The sequence below is a fragment of the Mobula hypostoma genome, chromosome 29 (genome assembly GCF_963921235.1).
Source record: "Mobula hypostoma chromosome 29, sMobHyp1.1, whole genome shotgun sequence".
NCBI classification, from domain to species: domain Eukaryota; kingdom Metazoa; phylum Chordata; class Chondrichthyes; order Myliobatiformes; family Myliobatidae; genus Mobula; species Mobula hypostoma.
Window position 1 is genome coordinate 21980316 of NC_086125.1, and position 19999 is coordinate 22000314.

Here is a 19999-nt window from a genome sequence, read left to right on the forward strand (position 1 = left end):
GTGATTCGCATAGTTGAAGATTTTGCCCCAGAGGTTTATGCAGAAAGAATTAAATACCGGGAAGTGATGGCTGAACTTTATAAGAACTGTCACCCCTCTTTGCGTTATCCAGCTCGTTTCAGGATTTCCACGTTTAACGCTCGCCCAAAACAATTTGATTCCCCAGAAAAGGCTTGGAAATTTATAAAGGAGTTTAAGCATGTCTTGCAAGCAACTTAAACACTTAACCCTCAACCCTCAGCTGGGAGTCATTTGTAGCTGGATCGCTGAAAGTTTAATCTGCGTCTTATGTCTGCCCAGATATCGTTTTGGCTGTTCTATTTTTTCCTTTAGGATTTGTAAGAGTTTAACACTAGTCGTAACATATTATTTGGTTGGAGCTATCTTTTTTGAACATATGATCTATTTTTATTAAATGAACTTAAGATGGCCACTGTTAACTGTGTTTTAACCTCTGTTAGACATAATGTGCAAGCAACTGAAACACTGACATCTTTGGGTGGGACTTGTTTATAGCTGGATCGTTGAAAGTTCAATCTGCATTTTATGACTGCCCAGACATCGTTTTGGCTGTTTTATTTTCTCCTTTAGGATTTGTAAGAGTTTAACACTAGTCGTGACATATTATTTGGTTGGATCTATCTTTTTTGAATATATGATCAATTTTTATTGAATGAACTTAAGGTGGCCGCTGTTAACTATGTTTTAACCTCTGTTAGACATAATATTAAAATATTTGAAATTTGCTTATTTCTTCATGTATGTATTGTGTCTTTAGTAAGTGGTGTTAGCGTATAACTTTTTAAAAAGGAGTCTGCCTATTGGAGGCAAGGGGTTAAGGGATTATAGCTTAGCATGCTGTCCGACTATTGGATGGTTTTTGGGCTTTGGGGGGAGAGGGGTGGCCTATTAGTTTAGTTTTTTTCGACTGGGCAGTCCTGAGAGGTTTTCCTGTCAATCTAATGACTTAGACGAGGGAATTAAATGCCGCATCTCCAAGTTTGCGGATGACATGAAGCTGGGCGGCAGTGTTAGCTGTGAAGAGGATGCTAACAGGATGCGGGGTGACTTAGATAGGTTAGGTAAGTGGGCAAATTCATGGCAGATGCAATTTAATGTGGATAAATGTGAGGTTATCCACTTTGGTGGCAGGAACAGGAAAACAGATTATTATCTGAATGGTGGCCAATTATGAAAAGGGGAGGTGCAACGAGACCTGGGTGTCATTATACACCAGTCATTGAAAGTGGGCATGCAGGTACAGCAGGCGGTGAAAAAGGCGAATGGTATGCTGGCATTCATAGCAAGAGGATTCGAGTACAGGAGCAGGGAGGTACTACTGCAGTTGTACAAGGCCTTGGTGAGACCACACCTAGAATATTGTGTGCAGTTTTGATCCCTTAATCTGAGGAAAGACATTCTTGCCATAGAGGGTGTACAAAGAAGGTTCACCAGATTGATTCCTGGGATGGCAGGACTTCATATGATGAAAGACTGGATCGACTAGGCTTATACTCTCTGGAATTTAGAAGATTGAGGGGGATCTGATAGAAACATATAAAATTCTAAAGGGATTGGACAGGCTAGATGCAGGAAGATTGTTCCCGATGTTGGGGAAGTCCAGAATGAGGGGTCACAGTTTGAGGATAAAGGGGAAGCCTTTTAGGACCGAAATGAGGAAAAACTTCTTCACACAGAGTGGTGAATCTGTGGAATTCTCTGCTACAGGAAACAGTTGAGGCTAGTTCACTGGCTATATTTAAGAGGGAGTTAGATAAGGCCCTTGTGGCTAAAGGGATCGGGGGTATGGAGAGCAGGTAGGTATAGGGTTCTGAGTTGGATGATCAGCCATGATCGTAATGAATGGCGGTGCAGGCTTGAAGGGCCGAAAGGCCAACTCCTGCACCTATTTTCTATGTTTCTATCATGTTATTTTTTTTCTCTCTGATCGATTCCATAATTTGTTCTTCCCTGTGGGTGTGGTTTCTGCAGACACACTAACTTATTTTACTAAACCTTAGATTAAAGCCTCATTATGGATGTTAATAAAATTAATACAATCTCTTGGAACTTGAATGGCTTGAACCAACCTATTAAGCGTAGAAAGATCTTTAAGAAATTAAAAACACTTCAAGCTGGTATTATTTTTGCGCAAGAGACCCATATCCGTAGGGAGGATGAAAACCGTTTTTTTAAATTTTGGAGGGGCTCTCAGTTTCATTCTTCACCAGTAACTACAATTAGAGGGGTGTCTATTTTAATTAATTTTAAAACCCCTGTTGTACATCTTAATACCGTCACTGATTCAATTGGAAGATACTTAATTGTCACTGGTTTGTTATGTTGTCAAAATATGGCTTTGGTGTGGGTGTATGCACCTAATGTAGATAGCCCTGAATTTTCAAAATGGATTTATTAAGAATAGATACTCATATTTTAATATTCAGAGATTATTAGTGGTCCAGTTTTTATTTCCTGGGTTAAGCTGATCTATCAAGCTCCTATGGCAGCAGTTATAACTAACAATCAAAAAATCTCCATATTTTAGGCTAAACAAAGGTGCCCAGCAGGGTTGTCCTCTTAGTCCCCTGTTATTCAATCTGGCTTTAGAACCTCTTGCTATTGTCCTTTGGGACTCCAACAATGTTCAGGGTATTAAGAGAAGAGATGAGGTGCATAAGACTTCATTGCACGCAGAATGACTTATTAGTTTATATTTCAGATCTTAAGAAATCTATTCCTTCCATGTTATATATATTTTCTGAATTTAGTAGTTTTTCTGGATATAAATTAAATTTGCACAAAAGTGAGTTATTTCCTATTAATAACTACTTAGATCAATACCATCAAATTCCTTTTAGCATTGCTAAAAATAACTTCACTTGTCTTGGTATTAAAATTACCAAAAATTTTAAGGACCTATATAAATATAACTTTCTTCTATTAATTGAATATATACAACAAATACTTTCTGAATGGTCTCCTATGACATTATCTTTAATTGGTCGAATTAATGCTATTAAAATGATAGTGCCATCAAAGTTCTTATATGTATTTCAAGCAATACCTTCCTTTGTTCCTCAACGGTTTTTTGATAGAATAGACTCTAACATGTTGTCTTATATTTGGAGCAATAAAAATCCAAGATTGAGTAAACCTCTATGGCAGAAATTAAAAAAGCATGGTGCCTTCCTTGAAGTTGACGCATAATGTGAAATCACATAATGTGAGTAATTATTTAAATGGAGAAAATAGGGATGCATTCCAGAGGGCTTCCTAAATATGTTTTATCTGTAATTTATTCACATTTTTATACCAATACGACACAAAAGCAGTACTACAAGTCAACATTTATATTATATTTAATCAATTTAAGGTAATATTCAATGTAATAAATCACAGGAAGTTAACATCCTCTGGTGTACAGTACTCACCAACAGTGGCAGGTGTGTTTGCTCCGGGAGATGAGTGGTTGTTGTGGTGTTGGGCAGCTTTACACGGATAAGGTGGATGGTTGTGGTCGTCAGGATAATATCAAGCACAGCAAGGAGTGAAGGAAGACTCACAGAACTCTTAGAACTGCCGGCAGCAGCAGATTACAGCGATTTGCATAAAATGGTGAGGGTTGTTTGGTTGGCAGCATTTTGTTTTAAATTTGCTTGTAGGGAAGAAGAGTTGACGGCAGGGAATGACTGAAATGCTGACTCCGTTCTCAACTTGGGTCCATGTCCATCGCCATTTGTGTCAAGTGTTCCAACTTCCACCATTCCCTCACCTTTGGTAAACTCCCGGGATTTTCAAAATCGTCTGTTGCTTGCAGTATCTGCGAGATAATTCGCTGTAAAAAAATGCGTACGCCTTGAATGTGGATTACAGCTTGGTCGAGTGGTTGAATCAGCGATGTTGTGTTAGACGGCGGGAAACGCACTGTTATGTTAGGATGAATGCTGTCCAACTGTTCAGGATGGACTGGCGCATTGTCAAGCAACAAAAGAACTTTAAAGGGAAGATTCTGTTCCCAATGGTAGCGTCCCAGAGCTGTGTTACCTTCAGCTGATGCCGCGCTGTTTATAATTAACAACTTTTTTTCAAGTGTTAAAGCGGTTCTCTGCCACTCGGCTGACGGCCCAAGACATGACATCGGACGCTTAGGAGGCATAGTTAATCATTTCAAGCGCAAAATCACGGCACTGTAGGTGAAACCAAGGAAAGTTTAAGATCACGCATCCACACCTTGCCAAAACCAATGCGAGAGCGGCGGGAGAGAGATTGTGAGGCGCGCGCACCTGACTTGTGTTGGCGGGAAAGCGGTGCTTCTCGTCCCAACGGTGAAACCGTGAAGCACACGTGCGTGACTTGTGTTGGCGGGAAAGCGGTGCTTCTCGTCCCAACGGTGAGACCGTGAAGCACACGTGCGTGACTTGTGTTGGCGGGAAAGCGGTGCTTCTCGCATAACTGAGTTTTGGATGCATTTAACGAGACGTTGGTAGAAATAGGTTCCTCGCATAACTGTGAATCCGCATAGTCTGAAGACATATATAACGAGGATAGGGTGTATTTCGTTTTGGATTCATTATTCAGACATACATGATTATCCTTTATGGGTAGATTTGGAGAAAAGCTCGGTGAAGGGGTATTCTTTGGCCTCTTTACTGGGAGCTTCTCTTCCTTTTTTGCTTTCTAAGATTGGTAGTCGAGACCTCAATCCCATTATTAAACATACATTAAGAATTTGGTTTCAGTTTTGTAGATTTTTTGAGTTTAATAACTTTGTTCTTTCTGGTAAAATCCATCTTAATTATTTTTTTAAACCATCAATTTCCGATCAGACCATTTTAATTTGGAAAACCAAAGGAATAATAACTTTTTTGGATTTGTTTATGGGGGATTGTTTAATGTCTTTCACTCGGTTAGTGGACAAATATGATTTATCTAATGCACACTCTTTTAGATATTTACAAATTAGGAATTTTTTACGTAGCTTACTTTCAAATTTTCCCTCTGTTTATCCACCCAATATGATAGATACTCTTTTTCAGGTTAAACCATTTCAAAAAGGACTGATAGCTATAATTTATAAATGTTTATTGAATTTGCGAAAGGTATCTAACGATAAAATTAAAGGTGTGTGGGAACTGGAATTTCGAGAGTCACTTTCAGATAATCAATGGGATAAAATTTTTCATTTGGTAAATACCTCATCTATTTCTGCCCGTCATTCCTTGATACAGTTCAAGGTAGTATATCGGGCACATATGGCAAAGGATAGATTAGCCCTATTTTTCCCAATATTAATCCTATTTGTGACAGATGTAATATTGAGGTGGCTACTTTAACTCATATGTTTTGGTCTTGTATCAAGATAAATAATTTTTGGAAAGATGTCTTTAAAACTTTATCAAAAGTTTTGAATTTGGACCTACAACTAAAAGTATTCACAGCAATTTTTGGGATCATTCCACCGGAAGCAGGATATGTTCCTGTTTCCGCTCAACAGATAATAGCTTTTACAACTTTATTGGCTAGGAGAGCCATTTTGCTTAAATGGAAGGTCTCTAATCCACCTACTGTTTTTTTTATTGGCTTTCCTCCATTATGCCTTGTCTAAGTTTAGAGAAAATAAGAAGTCGGACATTTGATACATCCTTTAAATTTGAAGGAACCTGGCAACCTTCCATTCAATATTTTCATATGGTTTGATTTATTGCTCTCCCAGTTACTTCCTCGAAACTTTGGATTTGTTCAGAAAATTTTTGTTTTTTCTTGCTTTACTCTCAGTATGGGCTGCCCAGTCCCCTTTTTTTCTCTTTTTTTAAACTATTTTTTGTTTTTGTTTATATGGAATAGTGTTTTTTTTGTATGTATAAAATTATAGAAGTTTCTTTATCTTTTTTCTCTTTGTATAAAATGATGAGGAGAATTAAGTATTTTAGTTTTTATTATATACTATTAGATTAATACTATATATAAGCTTGATAATGTTTATTTTACCTTTTATATGTATTGTTATCATCATAGATATCTGAGATAATCCTCCTCTTGTTTGTATATATGTACTTTTTAAAAAAATTAATAAATAGATTGATTAACAAAGAAAGAAATAAACATGCCAATTGAAGTTAGAGATGGAACCAAATGCACGTCAGCTCTGACAAGATTTACAAGCCATTACTTTCTCCAAAGAGAAACCTAACATCATGAATGGCTGTGATGCTTCACTCCCAGATGAGCTCAGTGCCATTTACGCGAACGTTGAAAGAGAGAATAAATCTATGCTTGTGTGAATCCCTGCAGCATCTGGTAACCCTGTAATCTCTGTCTCAGAGGACCACATCAGACAGCTTTCAAGAGGCGTCAGGTCCTGATGGTGTACCTGGTAAGGAAATGAAAACCTGTGCCAACCAACTGGTGGGATTGTTCAAGAACATCTTCAATCTCTCACTGCTGTAGTCAGAATTTCCTACCCGCTTCAAAAGGGCGACATCCATACCAGCACCCAGGAAGGGCAGGGTGAGCTGCCTCAATGACTACCACCCAGTTGTACTCACATCTGCTGTGATGAACTGCGTTGGGAGGTTGGTCCTGGCCAGAATCAACTCCTGCCTAAACAAGGACCTGGACCTGTTGTGAGGGTGTCATGGTTGCATTGCAGTTGGCATAGACAGCTCGGGCATCAAAGTTCAGAATTCAATTCCAGTGTCCTTTGGATGCAAGTTTGTACATTCCTTCCTGTGTGTGCATGGCTTTCTGCTGGGTGTTCCGATTTCCCCCCACCATTCAAAGTCAGTCCAGTTAGAAGTTTATTGTCCCGAGATTAGGCTACGGTTAAATCAGTGGGTTGCTGGGTGGCAAGGCTCAAAGGGTCAGAAGGGCCTGTTAAACGCTGCATCTCTATATAAAATAGAATAAACTTTGCCTATTGCTACAATAGGATGCAACTCACTGGCTCTCCATTCAGCCTTGGATCAGCTGGATAATAGCAACACTTACGTCAGGCTGCTGTTTATTGATTCCAGCTCAGCGTTCAACACAATCATACCCTCAATTCTGATCAACAAACTCCAAAACCTGGCCTTCTGTACCCCTCTCTGCAAGTGGATCCTTGACTTCGTCATCTGGAGACCACAATCAGTGCAGATCAGAAATAACCTCCTCCTTGCTGATTATCAAGACTGGTGTACCTCAAGGATGTGTGCTTACCCACTGCTCTACTCTCTCTACACCCATGACTGTGTGGCTAGGCACAGCTCAAATTCCATCCATAAATTTGCTGACAACACAACTATTGTTGACAGAATTTCAGGTGGTGATGAGGAGGTGTACAGGAGTGAGATAGATCAGCTGGTTGAGAGGTGTCACAACAACCCTACACTCAACATCAGTAAGACCAAGGAGCTGATTGTGGATTTCAGGAAGGGGAAGTCGAGGAACCACACATCCTCATCGAGGGGCCAGCACTTGAAAGGGTAAACAGTTTCAAGTTCCTGGGTGTCAACAGTTTTGAAGGTCTGTCCTGGACCCATACTGATTTAATTACAAAGAATGCACGACAGCGGCTATTTGTCATTCAGAGTTTGAGGAGAACTGGTATGTCACAAAAGACAAATTTTACAGTTGTACTGTAGAGCGCATTCTAACTGGCTGCAACACTATCTAGTATGGAGTGGCCGCTGTACAGGATCAGAAAAGGCTGGAGAAAGTTGTAAACTCAGCCAGCTCCATTAAGGGCTCCAGCCTCCCAAACATCAACGACACCTTCAAAAGACGATGCCTCAAAATGGCATTAAGGACCCCCATCTTCCATGACATGCTCTCTTCTCATTGCTGCCATCAATGAAGGAGAAACAGGTGCCTGAAGACACACTCTCAGCCTTTCAGGAACAGCTTCTTCCTCTCCGTCATCAGATTACTGAATGGACAATGAAACCATGAACCACTAAGTGCCTCACTCTGTTTTATTTTATGATTTCCTTTTGCACGACTTATTAAATTTTCTTTATATTATAATAAATACTATGATTTATTGTAATTTAAAGGATTATTATTATTATGCATTGCAATGTTGTAATGGCCTAAAATAACAAATTTCACAACATATGCCAGTGATATTAAGGTTTTGAAGGTTTTGAAGGTTTCAAAGGTTTCATAGGTACATTTAATATCAGACAAATGTATACAATATACATCCTGAAATTCTTTTTCTTCGCAAACATTCAGGAAAACAGAGCAATGCCCCAAAGAATGAATGACAGTTAAATGTTAGAACCCCAAAGCCCCCCCAGCTCCTCCCTCCCACATGTAAGCAGCAGCAAAACAACGACCTCTCCCTCTCCCACCAACAAAAAAGAATCGGTGCCCCCCAGCAAGCAATCGAGTGTGTAGCAAATAATCAATAAAGACACAGACTTGCAGTACCCCGAAGACTACTCCTTCACCCGGTAATTCGACATACCCCAGGCTTTCTCTCTCCCTAATAAAGGAAAAAGAGGTGTCTCTGTGTTAAACCTAATTCTGATTCTGGTTAGCCAGGCATCAACGTTTACGGGGAGAAGGAAGAAGAATGGGGTTGAGAGGGATAATAAACAGCCATTATGGAATGGTGGAGTAAACTCGATGGGCTGAATGGCCTAATTCTGCACCTTTGTCTTATGGTCTTATCTTCTTTCCCAGAAAGGCACCATTTTCTGTGGATCTCCAGATTTTGGACTATCCACAAGACACAGGTCAGGAATGTGATGAAATCCCAATGACCTGGAAGAGTATAGCTTAACCAACACAAATTAACTTAACACCATCCACGATAAAGCAGCCCACATGATGATCTCCTTGTCCATCCCCATCGAGAGCTGATTTTGATACTCAAAGACTTACAAAGCGCTACTGCAATGGGTGTGTTTTGTGTTGACCTGCCTTTATATCCAGTTGCTGGAGTGTTTCACTGATGTTTCTCCACATTCACCAAAGGCTGATCTATTATCTCCACAGAGTTTCAGGCCGTTTCCTTAATTGTATTCAAAGACTTGGAATCCCTGCTGAGCCAAGCGATTAAAGGCGGACGTCCATCTCAGAACAATGTCTCATTAAACTCCAAGGTGATAGCTGTCACCATCAGCAACAAAGCCGTCAGCTCTAATCTGAAGGAAAAGTTCAATTTGACTCTGCAACTCAACCAGGTTTGTAGATACAATCTGTGATGTTCCCCAATTGAAAATGAACTCCCTGCTAAAATGCAAAATGGGAGGTTGAACAGGTGCTAAGCCTGGGTTTAGGTATGACATTTCCATGGAAGCAACACACACAAAATGCTGGTGAACGCAGCAGGCCAGGCAGCATCTATAGGAAGAGGTACAGTTGACGTTTCGGGCTGAGACTCTTCGTCAGGACTAACTGAAGAAGAGATAGTAAGAGATTTGAAAGCGGGAGTGGGAGATCCTAAATGATTGGAGAAGATGGGGGGGTGGGAAGTGATGGAACTAAGAGCTGGAAAGTTGATTGGCAAAAGGGATATGAGAGGATCATGGGACGGGAGGCCTAGGGAGAAAGAAAGGGGGAGGGGAGCATCAGATGAAGTTGGAGAGCAGGCAAGGAGTCATTGTGAGAGGGACAGAGGGAGAAAAAGGGGAAAAATAAAAATGAAAAATAAATAAATAAATAAATAAATAAATAAATGAGGGCTAGGGTAAGAAGGGGAGGAGGGCATTAACAGAAATTAGAGAAGTCAACTCTGCTCTCAAATGCATCTCTCCCATTTCACGCACATCTGGTCTCACCCCATCCTCCCGCCACCCCTCTAGGGATAGGGTTCCCCTTGTCCTCACCTACCACCCCATCAGCCTCCAGGCCCAACATATAATGCTCCGTAATTTCCGCCACCTCCAACGGGATCCCACCACCAAGCACATCTTTCCCTCCCCACCTCTTTTTGCTTTCCACAGGGATCGCTCCCTATGTGACTCCCTTGTCCATTCGTGCCCCCCATCCCTTCCCACCGATCTCCCTCCTGGCAGTTATCCTCGTAAGCAGAAGAAGTGCTACACATGCCCTTACACTTCCTCCCTTACCACCATTCAGGGCCCCAGACAGTCCTTCCAGGTGAGGTGACACTTTACCTGTGAGTCGGCTGGGGTGATATACTGCGTCCACTGCTCCCGATGTGGCCTTCTATATATTGGCGAGACCCGATGCAGACTGGGAGATTGTTTTGCTGAACACCTACACTCTGTCCGCCAGAGAAAGCGGGATCTCCCAGTTGTAACATATTTCAATTCCACATCCCATTCCCATTCTGACATGTCTATCCACGGCCTCCTCTACTGTCAAGATGAAGCCACACTCAGGTGGGAGGAACAACACCTTATATTCCGTCGGGGTAGCCTCCAACCTGATGGCATGAACATCGACTTCTCTAACTCCGTTAATGCCCCTGCTCCCTTTCTTACCCTATCCCTTATTTATTTATTTATTTAAAAAAATTTTTTTCCCCTTTTTTTCTCTCTTTTTTCTCTCTGTCTCTCGCACTATAACTCCTTGCCTGCTCTCCATCTTCCTCTGGTGATCCCCTCCCCCTTTCTTTCTCCCTAGGCCTCCCGTCCCATGATCCTCTCCCTTCTCCAGCCTTGTATCCCTTTTGTCAATCAACTGTCCAGCTCTTGGCTCCATCCCTCCCCCTCCTGTCTTCTCCTATCATTTCGGATCTCCCCCTCCCCTTCCCACTTTCAAATCTCTTACTATGTCCTCTTTCAGTTAGTCCTGATGAAGGGTCTCGGCCCGAAACGTCGACTATGCTTCTTCCTTTAGATGCTGTTTGGCCTGCTGTGTTCCACCAGCATTTTGTCTGTGTTGCTTGAATTTCCAGCATCTGCAGATTTCCTCGTGTTTAGATTTCTATGGAAACTGGGTTTGGGCCATTGCAGGTCAGCTTATGATAGCCTTTCCAGTCCCCATTACTCAGGGACAGTACATTGGGGCCTGATAGAGGAAGTGGAGATCCCTCATCTGAGAAAGACGGGGAATTGTTTAGAGACTGGTGGAGAGACACAGAGGAGGAGGAGTCCCTTGCTGTCTTTCCTCAGGTCATTGAGTAACTGGTTACAAAGTACAACCACTGAAAGGAAAATACCCATTACTGCATTACTGTAATTACCCATTCAGCCATCTAGTAGCAGAGCGGTTGGCATAATGCTTTACAGTGCCAGCAATAAGACAGGGGTTCAATTCCTGCCAGTGTCTGTAAGGAGTTTGTACATTCTTTTCTTGTCCACATGGGTTTCATCAAACACTGTGTTGGTCTTTGTCACAAGTGATGCATTTCACTGTACATTTCAAAGGTTTTATGTTCATGAGGCAAAAATAAAGGTAATCTCTTCTAATTTTATTACCTGCACTTCAAATTTTGATGGGATATTCTGGGAGTTCCATTTTCCATTTATATTGTCTACCCCCCCCCCCCCCGGCAAGTTGATGTCATGGGACAATGTAGATGGAGCTTCGCTCTGTTTCTAACCAGTGTCTCCTGTCCTGGGGCTGTTTGATGGAACAGTGTCATGGGATTGGTTAGAATGATATTCCCTCTTTTGTGTTAAGTGCAATTCTGTGACTTGTTTCCCACCTACAGGAGATAATTCTGTTTGCTGTATCTGTGGGATTAGGGCGTACCTAACAATTTCTGCATTTGTACTACTTTGGGATTTGTAAATATTTAACTTGTTATTAGAATATTTTCAATAATGGTGAAAAGAATTTCTCCTTATCTGGAAACAGGAAAAGGAAGTCAGCCAAGAGCCAGTATGTGTCTATTGGAGTAATACCAAAAAGAAAAGTGTCTGGAAATCTGATGGTTGTGAACGGATCGATTCCAATCAGACCCATGTAACCTGCCAGTGTAACCACCTGACAAGCTTTGCTATTTTAATGGCTCCAGTTAAGAGTGTGGTAAGAAATCATTCAATAGAAAAATCTGTAGTCAGATAAAAAGGGGTGAATGAAGAGAGTCAGATTGAAAGAGACACAAACTCAGAAACAGACCCTTCAGCCCACATTCTCCATGCTGACCATTAACAATCATCTACATTAATATTTGTTCTGTAGCTTTCTATATATTGGTGATACAAATCCTCCTCTAAATGTCACTGAAATGTGGTGATGCACCTGCCTGTGCCACCCCCTCAAGGCAGTGTGTCCCAATGGGTGAAACAATCCTTCCACAAATCCCTTCAAAATCCATACCCCTTCCTCTCAACCTCTACTGTCTGCATTTCGACCCTTCTGCTATGGTGTAAATTTTCCCAGTATCTATTCATTCCATGCTCTGTCAACATCTTCTGCTCCAAGGAAAACAAAAGAATGATGCTATGAAAGTCAAAAGGGTCATTCAGAAGGCATATGGTGTGTTGGCCTTCCTTAGTCGGATGGGTTGAGGGGAGGTTGTGTTCAAGAACCAAAAAGAAATATTCTAACTCGAGATAACTCTGGGTTAGATTGCTGTCAGAGTACTGTGTTCAGTTCTGTTTGCCTCACTATAAGAATGATGTGGAAGATTTAGAGAGGCTTCAGGGGGGATTTACGATTGGAAAGCATGTCTTATGAGGATGGGTTGGGTGAGCTATGGCTTCGTGAATCACCTCTTCACCCTCTCCACTGATATTTTCATGACAACTTTCCATACTGTAGAGGGAGACAGGATAACCACCAAATGTTGGCAGGAGGCTTGTAAGACGGGGAGTCCCTCTGTCACCATTTCTCAGGAAATTATGTAGCCACAGTTACAGAGAACAAGTACAACAAATCACTCAGCTGCACTCTAGCTTCAGGAATACATTGACTTTACACACTGTTCCTCCACACACCAGGTCCTCACCATTCACTCTGTAAGACCTACCCTTATTACAGATACTCGAGGGACCACAGACACTGGACTGAGGAGCAATGAACAATCTGCTGGAGGAACTTAAGGGGTCGAGCACCGTCTGTAGGGGGAAAGGAATTGTCAAAATTTCAGGTCGGGACCCTGTATCAGGACTGAGGTGACATTCTGGTTCTGATTCAGGTTTTCAAACCAAAACACCGACAGTTCCTTTCCTCCCACAGACATGGCTCGACCCGCTGAGTTCCTCCAACAGATCAATTATTGCTCCGACCTTTATTAGACATGCCAAGGTTATGGTACGGTATTAGTTATGGGTCGAAGTGCTTGGCAGAGATGGTACTTGGTGCTCGGTGTCGGAGAGGTGGTTGGAGGCTCGGAGTTTTCGGACAGACTCAGAGTCGGACTGTGGTCGGATGCTTCCAGGATGCTGCATCGGCAAGTTGGCAGCACTGAAGGTTTACCATCTGCGTGGGATGATGGGACTTTCGAGAGACTTTGAGACTTTACCATGCCATGGCCTGTTCTTATCAAATTACGGTATTGCTTTGCATTGTTGTAACTATATGTTATAATTCTGCGGTTTTTGTTAGTTTTTAAGTCGGTTTGTCATGTCTTTTCGTGATATCACTCTGGAAAAGCATTGTATCATCTCTTAATGCATGCATTACTAAATGACAATAAGAGAGAACTGCGTTTCCTCATAATCTAATCTAATCTAATCTAATGCTGTCCCTGGACACTCTGTCACAGTAACTCTGTCCCTGGAGACTCTATCACAGTAACTCTGTCTAATGCTGTCTCTGGAGACTCTATCACAGTAACTCTGTCCCTGGAGACTCCATCACAGTAACTCTGTCTAATGCTGCCCCTGGAGACTCCATCACAGTAACTCTGTCCCTGGAGACTCTATCACAGTAACTCTGTCCCTGGAGACTCTATCACAGTTACTCTGTCCCTGGAGACTCTATCACAGTAACTCTGTCTAATGCTGTCTCTGGAGACTCTATCACAGTAACTCTGTCCCTGGAGACTCTATCACAGTTACTCTGTCCCTGGAGACTCTATCACAGTTACTCTGTCTAATGCTGTCTCTGGAGACTCTATCACAGTAACTCTGTCCCTGGAGACTCTATCACAGTAACACTGTCTAATGCTGTCCCTGGACACTCTATCACAGTAACTCTGTCCCTGGAGACTCTATCACAGCCTATTCCTGAACGTGGTTCCCCACTTTGTGCTTGCAGACTGACGACAGGCACTTGGAGGTGATCACCTACATCGGCCTCATCATCTCCCTTTTCTGCCTCGCTGCCTCCATCGCCGTATTTGTCAACTGCAAATCCATCCAGAATGCTAATACCAATCTTCACAAGCACCTGAGTATCACCCTCTTCCTGGCACAGTTCATCTTTCTGATTGGAATGCGGATTAAACAGCCGGTAAGAAAACCAAATTACCAAAACCAAACTCTAATTCTCATAGAGTTTCTGAATGTGCAGTTGGTCAAATTCTGCAGCAAAGCCAGACTTAACGTGGGTGTAGTGGGATCTCAGCCCCTGCTCTCCCACCACTCTCCTCTGGTGTCCTCTCCTTCCATTGGCTCATCGTGACCAGCGTGCCATCCCTTTAATCAGATCCTCATTGCAACGGTAGCCAAAACCTCCGAGCATTGGAGACCCACCCCTTTCCTACGGTCCTGTTACTACAGAACGTTGCCCTTTCCTTCCCTCTAACCTCCTGCCCAATGACCTCACGGGACACTCCGAACCTCCTCATTCACAGTCACCCTAGGGTGCAGTGGATTAGCCCTGTCGCTGAGTTTCCCGGTCACTGGAGAATGAGTGACATCAGCACACTTTGCAGATCGGAGCTGCAACAAAATATTTTGTAAAAAGTACCAAAGTTATTCTAAGTTTATGGACTCACAAGAGTTTGTAAACACTGGAAATCTGGAGCAAATCACAAAGGAGCTGGAGGAACAGAGGAGGTCAGGCAATGTGAAATGTCTAATGTCCGTGTCCCTTCATAGATACCTACTGACCCTTGGAGTTCCTCCATCTCCTTTGTGTATTATTCTAATTTTATCACGAAATTACTACTCATTAATAAATCTTTGGTGTTTATCACCACCGTGTTCTTTCTGTTTGCAAATTATCTCTTCCATTGTGTACATGTGTTTGTGTACTGATTTATGTCAGAATCTCTGTGTTAGTATCTCTGAGTTACACACACAAAAGGCTGGAGAAACTCAGTGGGTCAGGCAGCATCCATGGAGGGGAATAAACAGTTGAGGTTTCAGGCTGAGACCCTTCATCAGGATTGGAAAGGAAGGTGGCAGAATTCAGAATCAGAGGGAGAGGAGAGTGGAAGGATTACAAGCTGACAGGTGAGAGGTGAGATGAGGTGAGGGGGAAGGAGTGTGGGTGGTGGGGGGTGTTTAAATACAGCAGCTGGGAGGTGAGAGGTAAAGAAGTTAAAGGGCTGAAGAGAAAGGAATCTGATCGGACAGGAACGTATAGCAGGGGAGAAAGGGAAGGATGGGAACCAGGGGGAAGTGATGGGCAGGTGAGGAGAAGAGAAAAGGTAAGAGGGGTGCTGGAAAAAGTTGTTTCTCTCTGTGTTCCAGTTCCAATGTCAGTCTGTTTCTGACTGTTTTTTTCTCTGTGTTCATGTGAATGTCTTTAGCTGTGTTTTTCTCTCTCTGTTTCTTTCTACTTGTGTGTAACCGTCTGTGTGTCTCTGACCCGTTTCTGCATGTTCCTGCCTGCATCCCTGTCTCTGACTCCCCTCTGCCTTTGCCCCGAGCTGCCCACTATCCACTGTGTTGCCTCTTTCTTTAGGTTGTGTGCGCCCTGATTGCCGGGTGTCTGCATTACCTCTTCCTCGCTGTCTTCATCTGGATGTACCTGGACAGTTTGCAGCTCTTCATCATGTCCAGAAACCTGACAGTCACCAATTACACTCGCACACATATCATCGAACAAAGATACCTGTACGTTTCTGCTTATGCTGTTCCTGCTGTGATAGTCATTATCTCAGCGGCAATATACTCCAAAGGCTATGGATCAGAAACTGCGTGAGTATTAAATGATAAGGAAATGTGATAGAGTGACACAACTGACTGTGACGCAGAAAGAGGCCACTTGGTCTATCAGGTCCATGCTAGCTTCCTGCAGACTTAGCCCATCAGTCCCATTGGCCTCTCCTTATCTCCCTCTACCCCTGAACCTTATCCTCCCACACATGGCCATCAACTCCCCCTTGATGCTTTCTCCACCCACCCACAACAAGGGGTAATTTACTGTCAATAACACACCGTTGGGATGTGGGATCAAACCGGAGGTCTAAGGGAAATCCTGGCACGGTGATGGAGACAACATGCAAACTCCACTTGGACAACAACCAAGGTCAGGATTGACCCGGGTCCCTGGAGGCAGCGGCGCAATTGGCTGCACCACTGCCCTAACGCAGGACGTGGACTGAGTCCTGTACCAGCTCTGAGAGCAAAGCATAAAATTCACCCGATATCCTGCATCTGAAACCTTGATAATATTGTATTAAATATTCTCCAGGTGGTGATTGTGTGGAGAGGTGTGGGAAGCTGTGTTGAAACTTGTAAAAAGGAAAAGACTTGCAAGGGTTATTGTGGGTATTGTCTGAGTTGCTCCCGGGGACTGGAAAGGGTTTGAATTCACCCGCTGACAGATCCTGTCCCAACTGATCTCAGCTGCTGAACCACTGAGAAGTGTGAGATTGGCCAAGGGCCAGAGGAGAATCCTCAGAAGGCACAGGGGCAATGGAAGTCTACCAATCAACCATGACTGGAACCCATTTCCCTCGTCTTGGTCCACAGCTCTTTACACCCTGATCCATCACCCACTTCGGCAGCCTGTTGACCTGTGATCAAAGGGGAGAGTTTGCAATGACCTTATATCCTACTGATCTCTATCCAGGGACCTACAGAATTGAGTCTGGCTGAGATCCCAGCATCACAGAACATTGCAGAGCTAGTCGGCTAATTCCCTCATCTTCTTCTGGGATTGACCACAATGAGAGAGGCAGACAAGGCTTCTGTTGAAACACCAGCTGCCTGATGCTGTGAGACTTGGTTACTATCAACCCTAGTCTCTGCATGTGGAGCAGGGAGGGAAATGGGATGGTGCCCCTCCCTGTCCTTCTCAATTCTCTCCTGTGCTAGGTGGCTCTGACCTCCCAGTTTACTGACAGATGCCCAACTCTGTGGACAGAGATTGAGTTCCAGTGCAGAGCTGAGAAGGAGTCACATTGTCACTGGTGCTGTCATTGGAGGAGAAAGCGGAGCCAAGTCCTGTCTGTAGTTTTGGATGGACAGAACTTATCCCAACAAACTATATCAAAGGAGAGTGCAGGCCATCTCTCCCACATTCAGGCCAACATCCCTTAACCAATGGCATTGATTGGTCATCAGCGCACTGTTATTATTTGGAATCTTGCCATGCAGAGATTGGCTGCTGCTTTCCTGCACTGTAGATCCACTGATGTTCTCAATGTATTTCACAAACTGACTGCCACTCAGTCACAAAACTCTTCCATCCTCACAGCTGTTGGCTGAAGCACGAGTTGGGGTTTAACTGGAGTTTCCAGGGCCCGGTCTGTTTCGTGATTCTGGTAAGCTTCCTGTTTCTCTCTGCGCTGCAACCGTTCCAGACCGGGATTCTCCAAAAGCTTAGTGGGGAAGGATCACAGTCAGGGGTGGTGCCTCTGCTGAGGGGCCGTGTCCAGTGTCACAACCCCTCACGAATCACTCATGGACTGTGAGAAGCATCGGTGTCCTCTCAATGTTAATGTGTCTGACACTCAGTGTGGTCAGCACATTTGATAACTGAAGAAATATCAGAGAACCTGCCCCTCAGGTGTGTGTATCAATCACACCTCTGACCTAGAGGCTGGCCTTTGACCTCTGATCTGTTGCTTTCACTTCAAACCTTGTGTCACTGCCCCCATCAACCCGAACTGTGTGCTATCTTGAACCCCAAACACTGAGTAACACAAAGGATGCACCCAGCCTGCACATCCTGGGTAGTTTCCTCCATCATTCCCCCCAACCCCCCAGACCCTCTCTGAGTCGTGTGTGCACTGGGCCCAGTGATAACGGAATCTTTATGGTTGCTTTCATCCCTTTGAGACATTGGCACATTTACAGATTGGGTACCACTTTACACCAAGTGTTGGGACAGTTCGTAAAATGCTTCACACTTTGGAGTTAATGAAAGATTTTGATCTAAAAGTTTGTTGCTGTTGGTAAGTATGGTATTTCTTTCCACCATCTTCATCGTCCTGTTATTTATCACTGAGTTGTGAGCCTAGGTTTGGGTTTGGTTGTGTTTGTCTGCATAATTAAAAGGAGCAGCAAGGAGGAATAGGCAGGTTGAGGGGCACCGGGTCTTTGATTCAGGGCAGGATGGAGGAAAGAAGCAGAGAAACTGGGGGCCTGCTTCCCAATCTTCTGGCCTGGAATTCCCAGCTGACAGATCCCACTGACTCATCATAGTGGTGAGTGGTGAACGATTCCTAGTTAATTCTTCTCCTGGGTTTCCTAGGATCCGGATTATACGGAAAACCTCATCCTGTGGGTTACAACTGGAATAATGTTGGTTTGCCAAAATATTGAGTGGAGAGTCTGAGGGGGAGACATGGGGGATAAGCAGAAAAAAGAAAAAATTTGCTGATGTTAAAAATTGAAATAACACACAGATAATGCTGGAGGAACTCAGCTGACGGCAGCACCTGGGGAAAAAAGTACAATCGACGTTTCTGGTTGAGACTCTTCAGGGGCATTTAGTGTGTGTTGTTTGGCTTTCCAGCATCTGCACATTTTCTCTTGTTTGTGATTTAATTACCGTACAGCTAAGTCTCTTCCAGGGATATCTACCCTGAAGAAGCTTAAATCTTCCCAGAAACTGCTGAAGGGCCGAGGCCCGAAATATTAACTGTACTTTTTTGCATCGATGCTGCATTTTGTGGAGAGAAGCAGAGTTTTAGATAAAGAAAGAGAGATCATTGAGGAGTAAGTGTGAGTGTCAGTGAGTGAGAATGGAAAGTAGGAGGGGTGAATTGAGTGCGGGATTTGGGGGATCCGTTCTGCCTTGCTCATGAATATCAGTCTTTCTCTCACTCTCTCGTTTTCCTTCCATCATTCTCTCACACACTCTCTTTCTCTCACACACTCTTTCTTTCTTGCAATCTCTCTTTCTCTCTCTCCAGGTCAATACAGTCCTTTTATTTGTGACTCTCTACTTACTGAGACGCCATTTGAACTCGCGAAACAAGGAGGTGTCGAAGCTGAAGGAAACCAAGTAAGTGACTTGATGGATGTACATAAGATGATATGAGGCATGAAGTGGACAGCCAGCATCTTTCTCCCAGAGTAACAATGGCTAATATGAGATGGCATAGTTTTAAGGTGATTGGAGGAGAAGTATTGGGTGGGAGGGTGGTGATTCTCAGAGGTCAGTTGTTCACACAGAAAGTGGTGGGAGTGTGGAGCACACTACCAGGGGTGGTGGGAGAGGCAGGTACATTAGGGACATTTGAAAGACCATTAGATAGGCACATGGATAAAAGTAGAATGAAGCCCTATGTGGGAGGGAAGGGTTAGCTTAATCTTGGAGAAGGTTGAAAGTTTAGCACAACATCATGGACTGTAGGGTCTGTACTGTGCCGTGTTCTCTGTTCTATGTTCCACTATGTGTCCATCACCAGCCCAGCCTCTCAGGACCCTGACATGGGGCAGAGTCCTGGCATGGAAGCTGCTGTTGATCATGACCTGGCAAAACACAGAGACACTCCTACTGAGAGCCAACAGCACATGACCCATGTGGCTACGTCCTAAATGTCTCAGGCATCCTTGATGTTACAAAGTAAATATATGCACTTTCATCCTCTTTAGATAATTAGAGGGAGGGGTCATCGTGATCTCCTTGCACATACCTCACCTTTCAGAATCAGAAGCAGGTTTGTTATCACTGAAAAACTTCATTATCACTGACATACTGATGGTCACTTTATTAGGCATATCTGTTAGATACACCAACATCTTCTGCTGCTGTAGCCCATCCACTTCAAGGTTTGATGTGTTGTGTGTTCTGAACACCA

General features: G+C 43.4%; 1 protein-coding gene across 1 annotated transcript in view; it reads left to right on the plus strand.

The window, feature by feature from the left end:
• Window positions 1-19999, plus strand: part of LOC134339291 (adhesion G protein-coupled receptor E1-like) — an 85175-nt gene that overhangs the window by 58813 nt on the left and 6363 nt on the right. Inside the window, exons 11-16 of the mRNA XM_063035668.1 lie at window positions 8986-9173; window positions 11761-11931; window positions 14110-14304; window positions 15706-15941; window positions 17446-17512; window positions 19109-19200. Of these exons, the coding sequence (XP_062891738.1) occupies window positions 8986-9173; window positions 11761-11931; window positions 14110-14304; window positions 15706-15941; window positions 17446-17512; window positions 19109-19200 (949 nt within the window). The remainder of the gene's footprint in view (window positions 1-8985; window positions 9174-11760; window positions 11932-14109; window positions 14305-15705; window positions 15942-17445; window positions 17513-19108; window positions 19201-19999) is intronic.